Here is an 11399-nt window from a genome sequence, read left to right as displayed (position 1 = left end):
GAAAAATCTATAACCACACACAAAAAAACTGCAAAACATGGAAACTAATTCTGACAGTGGGCCAGGCATAGTGGCTCACGCCTGTAATCTCAACACTCAGGAGGCCACGGCAGGATTGCTTGAGCCCAAGAGTTCAAGACCAGCCTGGGCAACAAGGCAAGACCCCGCCTCTACAAAAAATTACAAATTAAAAAAAGTAGTCAGGTGAGGTGGCATATGCCTGCAGTCTCAGCTATTTGGGAGGCTGAGATGGAAGGATCCCTTGAGCCCAGGGGTTTGGAGTTATAGTAATCTATGATCATACCACTATACTCTAGCCTAGGTGACAGGGCAAGATTCTGTCTCAAAACAAAAAACTATGGCAATCTTGTGGCTTCTTTAGCCCTGATTTCTACCAGGCAGTGTCTTCATAAAAAATATGCAATATCCTTTTCCTGAGTTGTAATAGCCAGCTGGGAGCCCGCCTCCCGTAACTAGGCTGTGGATTATTATTATGCCTGACTTTTGTGCCTCCCCATCCCAGATCCTTATAGCGTCTTCCTGCCATTCTCCCTACAAGCTTGACTTCCCCTGGCCCCCAAAAAACTGTTATCAACAAAACTGGAATTCATTATTTTAACTCTTCCGATTGATAAAAACATTAAAATTCAGCCGGGTACAGTGGCTCACACCTGTAATCCCAGCACTTTGGGAGGCAGAGGCGGGTGGATTACCTGAGGTCAGGAGTTCGAGACCAGTCTGACCAACATGGTGAAACCCCGTCTCAAAAAAAAACAAAAAACATTAAAATTAATATGAAAACAATATGAGTGATAATCCCTGAAACGCCCTGCTGTTTTTCAATCATCCGAAGACAGTTCCAAATATTCTCCCCTTCTACCATATTTAAGGCAGCACTATGTCCCAAGCAATGAAAGTGGTTAAAATAGTTTTTGCTACAGAATCTTCTTTGAGGGCTCTGCAATATCTAAATGTATTTCTCTTCTTAAATATATACCCCTTTCATTAGATTAGTCAGTCATCTTTTTTCTGCAGAAACCAGACTGGCTCGTTTCATTATCTGAGAGTCAACCCACCCTTTCAAGAACTCATCAGCTACCACCCACTGACTATGCTAACAACCCTTGAAAAGAACACCACATCATCAAAGTCACATGGAAAGCAGGAGAAATAAAATTCAGTCACATGCAAAAGTATCCACAATTAGGCCGGCACAGCAACATCAGCTGGGGGTAGATCACCTGTTCATCCACCCATTCACCAAACAGCTTTTAGGTGCCTAGTATGTGCCGGGCTGAAAAAAGGTATTACAAAATTACAAAACGCTGCAGAGGGTTTCCAGTGAGTCTCACCTTTTCATAGAGGGTTCCATTCACATCTGCACCATAGATCGGAGGATTGAATGTAAGATTTTTCCAGTATTTCCGCTCAAGCTCTTCAAACTCACTATAGCGCGGGGTACAGTACCTTTTGAAAGTAAGAAGAAACATGTAAACCACTTACAGGAAATATTAGGCATTATGAACAATAAAAGACATAATCCCCTATTCTACTGACAGCAAGAATTTCAAATGAACAAGGCATAATCTTGGCCTTCAAGGCTGTAATATGTAGTCACTCCCTAAATGTCCCTTCCATGAGCACTGGGCCTGAGGAAGCCTGAGGAAGGTAATGTACACACAGATGTAAACCCAAAAAAACAAGCACAACATCCTCAACTCTCTGAAGAGACTCTACTTAAACTATATCTTGCTAGCTTCAGGTGGCCACACAGGGAGAAAATGGGCTTATCAACCAAGACCCAAGGTCCCTATGTATCCACAGACAACCAAAACCCACCAGCATGTGAAGAGCTGAGGCTTTCCAACAGCATTCACCCCCCTGAACCAGCCAAAAGGAAGCTGCTCCAAGAGGGCTCAGTTTTAAGTGCCCCTGCTATATTCCCAGTGCCCTAGGCAATGGCTGACACTCAACAAGTAACCACGCCTAAAAACATCAAATATTTTGGTAAAAACATAAAATAGCTCTAAAAATACCAAAATAGATTTTTGCACATCAAATATTCCAATTAGGAAAATCCATATACATATTTATATCTGCCTATCTACACATAAAGTCATACAAATACCTATACTTTCACTGAGAGGCTGAGGCAGGAGAATCTGTTGAACCTGGGGGGAGGTGGTGCTTGCAGTGAGCCAAGACTGCACCACTGCACTCCAGCCTGAGCGACAGAGCAAAACTCTGTCTCAAAAAAATGCAGCAATTTAAGAAGAGTAATACACAAGGCCGAACACGGTGGCTCAAGCCTGTAATTCCAGCACTTTGGGAGGCCGAGGCAGGCGGATCATAAGGTCAAGAGATCGAGACCATCCTGGCCAACATGGTGAAACCCCGTCTCTACTAAAAATACAAAAATTAGCTGGGCGTGGTGGCGTGCGCCTGTAGTCCCAGCTACTCGGGAGGCTGAGGCAGAAGAATTGCTTGAACACGGGAGGCGGAGGTTGCAGTGAGCTGAGATTGTGCCACTGCACTCCAGCCTGGCACCTGGTGACAGAGTGAGACTCTGTCTCAAAAAAAAAAAAAAAAAAAAAAAAGAAGAGTAACACACAAACCTTACGGGTATTTGAAAAGGTGGAAAACTAATGCATGCTCTAACTAAAATGGCAAAAAATATTATGAATGGATAAAGAATAGACGTAAGGACCAAAATGGACTCGTGGAGATAATGGGAATGAATTTTAAATTAATTAACTAAAAATCTAACTAAATAAGCCAGGCACAGTGGCTCACGCCTGTAATCCCAGTACTTAGGAAAGCTGAGGCTGGTGGATCACAAGGTCAGGAGATCAAGACCATCCTGGATGAAACTCCATCTCTACCAAAAATACAAAAAATTAGCCGGGTGTGGTAGCACGCACCTGTAGTCCCAGCTGCCTCAGGAAGCTGAGGCAGAAAAATCGCTTGAACCCAGGAGGAAAAGGTTACAGTGAGCAGAAACTGCGTCACTGCATTCCAGCCTGGACGACAGAGCAAGACTCTTGTCTCAAAAAAAAAAAAAAAAAAAAAAAAAAAAAAATTGAAAGAAAATGAAATAGGCCAGGCACGGTGGCTCATGCCAGTAACCCGAGCACTTTGGAAGGCCGAGATGGGCGAATCATGAGGTCAGGAGATCAAGACCATCCTGGCCAACATAGTGAAACCCCATCTCCACCAAAAATACAAAAAAATGAGCCAGGCATGGTGGCATGCACCTGTAGCCCCAGCCCAGGAGGTGGAGGCTGCAGTGAACCAAGATCGCGCCACTGCACACCAGCCTGGAGACAGAGTGAGACTCCATTTAAAAAAAAAAAAAAAAAAAGAGTCCGGGCGCGGTGGCTCAAGCCTGTAATCCCAGCACTTTGGGAGGCCGAGGCAGGTGGATCACAAGGTCAAGAGATCGAGACCATCCTGGTCAACATGGTGAAACCCTGTCTCTACTAAAAATACAAAAAATCAGCTGGGCATGGTGGCGCGTGCTTGTAGTCCCAGCTACTCAGGAGGCTGAGGCAGGAGAATTGCCTGAACCCAGGAGGCGGAGGTTGCGGTGAGCCGAGATCGCGCCATTGCACTCCAGCCTGGGTAACAAGAGTGAAACTCCGTCTCAAAAAAAAAAAAAAAAAAAAAAGAAACAAAAAAAAAGAAAAAGCCTAGCATGTGTTAACAAAAAGGGAAGAAAGACTGAGGAGACTGAAGCCCCTACTGGAATTCCATGTGAGAAACAGAAGGCAGGTGAGCTTGGCCCTCATCAGTAGCAAAAATCAGACAAAAAAAACAGCAGGAAGGACAACACAGCCTTTCATCTGCAGAACAAGCCACACTTCTTCAATATGTCTTTATGTAAATTCTCTCATTGGCCAGCAGATTGGCCAGCAAGGCAGATGTTTTTAGAGTTAAGGTGTTGGCCAGATGCAGTGGCTCAGCCTATAATGCTAGCACTTTGGGAGGCTGAGGCAGGAGTATCACTTGAGCCCAGGAGTTCCAGACCAAACTGAGCAGCAAATAATAAAAAAACTAGCTGAGCCTAGTGGCACACACCTATACCTTCAGTTACTTGGGAAGCTGAGCTAGAGGCCAGGCACAGTGGCTCATGCCTGTAATCCCGGTACTTTGGGAGGCCGAGGCGGACGGATCACAACGTCAGGAGTTCCAGATCAGCCTGGCCAATATGGTGAAACTCTGTCTCTACTAAAAATACAAAAATTCATTGGGTGTGGTGGCCAGTGCCTAGTCCCAGCTACTCAGGAGGCTGAGGCAGGAGAATCGCTTGAACCCAAGAGGCAGAGGCTGCAGTGAGCCAAGACTGCGCCACTGCACTCCAGCCTGGGCAACAGAGCAAGACTCTGTCTCAAAAAAAAAAAAAAAAAAAAAAGAAAGAAAAAGAAAAGAAGGAGGGCAAAGAGCAGAGATAGAGTGAGACCTGATGAGACAGAGCTGATGAAGCACAGGAATGCCACCCCAGTAGGATGAAGACAGGCAGGCATAAGAGCTGGCTCTGGGCTATTCACAGTGAAGGCACAGTATGTGTGACAGTTGAAATCAAGGCATGCACAGATCAAAAAGCTAAGGATAAGAAGCAGGGAAGAAAGAAAAAACTTGTGGAAGCTCAAAATTAAGGAGTCAGTAGGAAGTGAGAAGATCCAAGGAAGAGGATTAGAAGGAGTGGTCAGAGCTGAACGAAGAAACACAAAATTTATTCTCCGTGAACCTCAGGAAAAATGAAAACTGAATAATAAAAACAGCACAGAAGGGCCAGGCATGATGGCTCATGCCTGTAATCCCAGTACTTTGGGAGGCGAAAAGAGACGGATCACTTGAGGTCAGGAGTTCAAGACAAGCCTGGCCAACATGGCGAAACCTTGTCTACTAAAAATATAAAAATTAGCCAAGTCTGGTGGTACATGCCTGTAGTCCCAGCTACTCAGGAGGCTGAGGCAGGAGAATCATTTGAATCGAGGAGACAAAGGTTGCAGGGAGCCAAGATCACTCCACTACGCTCCAGCCCAGGCAATAGAGACTCCATCTCAAAAAAAAACCAAAAAAAAAAAAACAAAAAAAAAACCCCACAGCAGAGAAGAACTGAAAACAGACCTACACAAAGAAAGATATCTCTAAAAGAGACAAGAATGTACAGAGGAAGAATGGAGTGACAGAAAATAGCAACCAGCTTGGTGTTTTACTCACACTTTGTTAGTGTCAAAACAGAAATGAGCTAGCAGGCTGGATGGGCAGTGAGAAATCCCAGCACAATTAAACACAGAGCATCCCAAGAGAGAGGAACTGAAACTAAAGCACTTTTTTTTTTTTCAACATCCTGGCCTTATATTCATTGTACTAAAGCACTTTTGATGAGCAGGTGGTTATCAATACCCAGCAAAAGCTCCTTCTGCACCACCTCCAACTTTCTCCTTTGCAACTTTAGAGTCAGAAAATGATTCTACTTCTCATGGAAAAACAATGGGATTTGTTGATATAAGAACAGGAACAGGTTTAGACTGGGACACAGCCCTGAAAAGAGGAAATGCTTCCACAAAAAGAGCAAAAAGGGAGACAGCTAGAACAGAGCTGTCCTGCTGAAGACCCTGTTCATCAGGACAGCAGCGGTCCTGGACATGCTAGGAAGATGAGACACCAGGGTCCTAGGTGCTATGTCAAGAAAGAAAGGGTTTCCACTCACTTATCGCTGTTGGCTATCTTGCGGAACTCCCGAACAGTCATGGCTTTCTTCTGTATGTTGTACTGAGTAAAGAGGCCAGACTGCCCCGTCACCAGCTGTTGGATGGGGGCAGGAATGACCAAATCATCAATGTCATCATAGGATGCTCGTGGCTTCCACTCTTTTGGAGGAACCACCTGAAGGGAACACAAGAAAGAAAAAGACAGATGAGATACCTGGCAAGCCAGTCAGAGTTCAGGAAGCATGTAGGTTACCATCCAACCTAACAGTCAATTTTACTAGACAGTTACTTTGATTTACCCACATTCACCCAAACACAGTAAGTCACAGGCATGCTAACCCTTATCCACTTTTGCCACCAACCAGCTGCCTAATTGCAATGACCTAAAGTAATACTTGTTCCCAGCTTCAGTATCTTATTTGGACATCAAGAAAGGAGGCTGAACAGTTGATTATCTCTCAATCTCATGGCCCAGTGCTCTCTTTAAAAAAAATCACAAACATGGCCACGTGCGGTGGCTCATGCCTGTAATCCCAGCACTTTGGGAGGCCGAGGTGGGCAGATCAAGGTCAGTAGTTCGAGACCAGCCTGACCAACATGGTGAAGCCACGTCTCTATTAAAAAAATAAATAAATAAAAATCACAAACACAATTTTACCTGATTTGGTCAACTCTATATTTGTACAGAATTTCCTTCTTTCATATGCTAGATTACAATCTACTCACAATGAAGTATAACATTCTTAAAGATCTAATCTTGAGGCAAGGCACAGTGGCTCATGCCTGTAATCCCAGCACTCTGGGAGGCTGAGCAAGTGGATCACCTGAGGTCAGAAGTTCAAGACTAGCTTGGCCAACATGGTGAAACCCCATCTCTACTAAAAATACCTAAATTACCCTGCCGTGGTGGCACTCAACAATAATCCCAGCTACTCGGGAGGCTAAGGCAGAAGAATTGCTTGAACTTGGGAGGCAGAGGTTGCAGTGAGCTGAGATCATGCCATTGCACTCCAGCCTAGGCAACAAGAGCGAAACTCTGTCTTGAAAAAAAAAAAAATCTAATCCTAAATAAAGTAAGATACATCTACTTTGTGGCATACTATATAGCTTTTTTTTTTTTTTTAATTAGATAGTGTTGTTTATCTAACAAGGGAGAAAACAACAACACATACACACACACAGTCACACAGACATACACCCACACACACACACACACACTAGCATCTGCATAAGGCAACACTGAAAGGACACATACAAGAAAATATGGAAAGAGGTGGGAGCAAGACTCTACATTAGCTGCCTTCCAGTAGCATTCTGTTTTCACTCACATAAGCATATGACCCATTCCAATAATAATAAATTAACAAGACAGTTGACATGAGAAAAAAGAATGAGTTGAATCCATAATTGACCTAGAGGGAGGAATATGTTGTTAAAAAGGAAAAAAAAAAAAAAAAAAAAGAATGAACGAACCAACACAGGAATGCATATGGCATGATGCCATTCTCTTTAAAAAAAAAAAAGAAAACAACAGATAATACTATTTTATATGTGTTTATGTTGGTATGAGCAGAAAAAAAGGTGTGGAGGGAGCTATTACCACTTAAGGAGACCGCACTGGAGAAGGTGGATGAAGATCAGCCTTTTCTTTATCTGCATTTGAAATATTTAACTTGTAATATCCGGCATTTTTTTTTTCTGGTAACTTTTAAAATCTAATAGTTATAACCAAAAAAAGCAATGTGCTATGAAAAGCTACACTGCAGGCCCTGCTGTTCCCACCTGCTGTAATTAACCCAGCAGTAGCCGTATCTCCAGGGGAGGAGGGTGTGGTCGTCTCAAGTCTCTGGAGGCAGCAGGCTCCAAGACTGGTCCTCAGCTTTGTAACCAATGTCCTTGCTTTCCCTTAACGAGTACTTATGGTATGAAATTCAAACAACATAAAATGGTATAAAAAGTTCCCTCCTGGCTTAGACTGAGGTCCCTGCCTCTCAGTTTCTTGAGGATCTCTCCAGAAATGCAGTTCTTTCAGCTTCCAGGATGGAACCTCACTGTGACAGAATATATCAAGGGCTGATTTGACTCAGGAAAAATAATGAATCCAACTCACAGGAGAAAGAAGTACAAACCAGAAACCAATTTCAAATTACAAGGACCAGAATACTCATGTTGGCTGGCCAGTGCATTCTCTCCCCTTGAAGAAAGTCCACATGGGAAGCCAAATTGCTACTAGAGTGCTGGATGAGACTGAAATGAGAGCAAGAGAAGTCAGATGGCATAAGCACTCACTGGCAGTTAAGTAACACCACAGCACCCAGCTCTACCAAGAGGGCTGAGGCTCAACAGCAGCCAGGCCTGGAGACACTGGCTCTTTACCTCCCCCTTTTTGAAGATGTCAAGTAGCTCTCCTCCTACCTAAAAGCAGAGATGCTTCTGATGTTAACAACATGAATTAACTTGCAAATAGAACCACATTCACTAAAGTCATCACCCCACCCAGCTGTTTCAGGAAAACACAGTTCCGGCCCTCATTTAGGAAAAAAAATCTTATACTGCTGCCCTAGGTAACAAAAACCATTTGAACAATCCCAGCTCCTTACCTTGGCTAGCCCTGCCCGATGAGCTCCTTGGGATTCAATGTAGGCAATGTATCTACTGAAGTTTCGGAACTCTTCCATAGTTGGATAAAAGGTCATTATCCTAGCACTGGGATTCAGAGTTTCAGAATCAGAAGCCATTTTCCCTCCTTTTTCAGGTCCCTTTAGTCAGACAGAAATCTGAAGAAACACATTAAGAGTTTAAAATGATATAAAAATTAAAATTAAGTGCTGGAAACATCAATGCTGAAAACACTAAAAGGTAATACAGAAATTCAGAAGAAGCAGTTAAGACTTCACATCTGGAATCTGCCTTATTTAATCTGCCTAGAAAAGTTAAATAAATCAGGGTGTGGAGGCTCAGGCCTGTAATCCCATCACTTTGGAATACTCAGATGGGTACCTAGCTTGAGCTCAGGAGTTTGAGACCAGCCTGGGCAACATAGTGAAACTCTGTCTCAAAAAAAATTCTTTTTAATAAAACGACAACAAAAGAAAAAGTTATTTTAAAAAACTAGAACTGCAGCTAGTTTAAAAAGAACCTGATGTATCAGAACTGCACGGCTTCAAAGCTCATTTCAACAGAGACATTGTTACTGCAACAGAACTGTTCTTGAAAGGAAAAAAAAAACAGACATCATTTCAGCTAAAAAAGGGAAACTAATGATTTGGCTGTTGCTCCTACCTAATAGTACAGCTAAAATGCCCATATCTTACCCTTATCCTTTCAGGTTACTCCCTTATTAACACCTTGCTAACCGCTTCTGAGAGTATTAAACATAATATACTACAAGCTGACTTTAAAGCCACCCATGGATGGGTGTGGTGGCCTTCGCTTATAATCCCAGCACTTTGGGAGGCGTAGGCTCCTTCCTAGGGCACAGCTTTAAAACGGCTACCTAATAAAAGTTAGGTGGCTACAAGATAACAAAGCTTAAGGGTTCAAAAGTGCTTTGATATTAGTAACATGATTTAAAAACCCTTTGATACTAGTAACATAATTTTAAAACCCTAAAGTGAAACTGTTCTCCTATGTAAATAAACTATTCTGCAGTTTCAGCACTACTTAATGAAATCAAGCTACATACAGACTAGTTCAATTGCACTGTATCTAGAACTCAAAAAGGACAAAAGTTAAGCTGATAATACAGGACAAACTTCATAACTGACTGGAGAAAGCAAAATAAATACTTTGTTTTTAGATGAGAACTTCAGCTAAGTGGGTGCATCCCCACAGCTCACTAACACAATAGACCATCTCAACTGAAAAAATACAAAGCATACTAGTTAAACTAGACCATTCTAAAAGAACACTAGTATGTCCTTTCCCTTACCCAACCTCCTCACCGAGGGTCCAGCAGTTCTCTACCCCCTTATCTGGGGCCCAAAACTATGGTGGTTGTTCAGCTCCAAGAATCTGAGAGCTGGAGAGCTCAGAAAGGAGAAAACTGCCTCCAGTCTACCAGAAATCTAGTGACAGATCTGGGAGCAAAACTTTGTAAGGTAGGGGAGAAGGCAAATCCGGTTACCGTATCTTCCTAGTCTTCCTTTCCATCAAAAATAAGGCGTGTTTCTAAACAGGCGCTTTCCATGAACCTGGCAGAAACTTTGCATGGCAGGTATACTGTTATCCCTGTTTTACATACCGGGAAATCTGCCCACAGTCCACTCCTGGTGCACTTTCCATTGCTCTATTCTGCCTACATCCTAATCTCCACCTGGAATAAGTCCTTTGCAAGGGCAGCTCCAAGAACGGAGAAAACCCAAGTTTATTTAATTTTGAGGACCCTCTTAAAAAAAAATGAATCCAAAATATCTTACTTTTGCAAATTTTATAAAGACATACAATCATGTGAATACAATGTTGGGGGCCCCTCCCCGGGCCTTCAAAGGGGCCGTAAAGGGCTTCATCAGCCTCTGGCCCTATTCATCTTTGTATGCCTAGAACAATACATGACACAGAGTAGGCACTCGGTAACTGTTAAAAAACTGATTTCCTCACGCTCACCTCAGTTGTTCCACCCTTCTTCAACCCTAACATTTCCGTCCCCCAATCTATTCCCTGGGGAAACCTTCCCTCCCCATCAGTAACAAAGCCTACCGATTCAAGAACACCGGCGCCGGAGTCAAAACTCTGAATACAGATCCGGTCTCTGCCGTTTATTAACTGTGTGACCTTGGCTGTGTGAGATGACTGGGTCTCAGTTTCTCCACCTGTAAAATGGGGATCCCAACCCCCTGCCCTGCAGGGTCGCTATGATTAGCTCAGATGATGCAAGCGAAACCCTAACACTAGGCCTGGTACTTAACCACTCAATAAAGCTAGCTCTTGCTAACAGCCCCCTCGGACTCCCGCACCCTTCCCTCGCAGCCGCTCCCGCGAGCATCACTCCAAAGGACGCGCCCCTGCTCCCCAAGATCCCCGAACCTCACCGCGCACAGGTACAACCCCTCCCGGCCCCGCCGCCTTGGCGAGTGAGGCTCGGCCGCAGGAAGAAGAAAATAAGGGCCAGAGGACCCGCCCCCCTCTCCCGACGTCCATTGGCCCTGAAGATTGGAAAGGGCCAATCCCAGAACCCATTCTGGTAGCTCCTTCTCCTATTGGCCAAGAAACATGCCGATCACTCACCGCTGGAAGAACCACCCCATCACCCCTCCCCCACAAAAACTCACGGTCACGGCTACAGTAGCAACGAACCTCAAGAATTCCAAAACCCTATAGTCCTCACCTAAAGCCCAAAGCCCCGCCAGGGCTTAGACTCAGCTCCTGCTGTCGCCACTGGCCGATCCTACTGCTTTTCCAGCAGGCGAAGGACGAAGCTCCGCCTCCTCCAAAGTCGGCATCTGCGCAGCCGCACAGCACTACACAGAGTCAACCAATCCGAGGGCGGCCGCAACCCCTACATTAACCAATGAGCACGCGCCGCAGCCTCCTCCCAGTCGCGACCACAGTGTGCTCAGCCTATCAGCGCCGACTCGGGCTGTTGCCAGGAGGAAACGCTGTACCACTCGGGACCACGGCCAGTGAGCCTCTAGCTGGATCGCGAAGTTGGCCAATCATAGGCGGGCTCCTCGGCCACCCATA

At 44.4% G+C, this 11399-nt stretch overlaps 1 protein-coding gene across 5 annotated transcripts in view; it reads right to left on the bottom strand.

Moving 5' to 3' along the window:
- The window catches only part of KDM4A (lysine demethylase 4A), a 53722-nt gene extending 42527 nt beyond the window's left edge, over positions 1-11195 (bottom strand). The window contains exons 1-5 of one of the 5 annotated variants that reach the window (XM_032247262.1): positions 10748-10827; positions 9844-10104; positions 8318-8494; positions 5717-5892; positions 1353-1467 (exon numbers count right to left, since the gene is read on the bottom strand). In XM_032247262.1, coding sequence (XP_032103153.1) covers positions 1353-1467; positions 5717-5892; positions 8318-8455 — 429 coding nt within the window. In that variant the 5' untranslated portion in view covers positions 8456-8494; positions 9844-10104; positions 10748-10827. Of the gene's footprint in view, positions 1-1352; positions 1468-5716; positions 5893-7827; positions 7965-8317; positions 8495-9843; positions 10105-10747; positions 10843-11043 lie in introns of those variants that run through there. The other 4 variants (XM_032247264.1, XM_032247260.1, XM_032247263.1 and 1 more) reach the window with 4 other exon arrangements.
- Between the last annotated feature and the right edge of the window lie 204 nt (positions 11196-11399).

Source organism: Sapajus apella, unplaced genomic scaffold, assembly GCF_009761245.1.
Source record: "Sapajus apella isolate SASKATOON/1434 unplaced genomic scaffold, GSC_monkey_1.0 scaffold62, whole genome shotgun sequence".
Lineage (NCBI taxonomy): Eukaryota > Metazoa > Chordata > Mammalia > Primates > Cebidae > Sapajus > Sapajus apella.
This window is presented reverse-complemented; position numbering and strand designations above follow the sequence as displayed.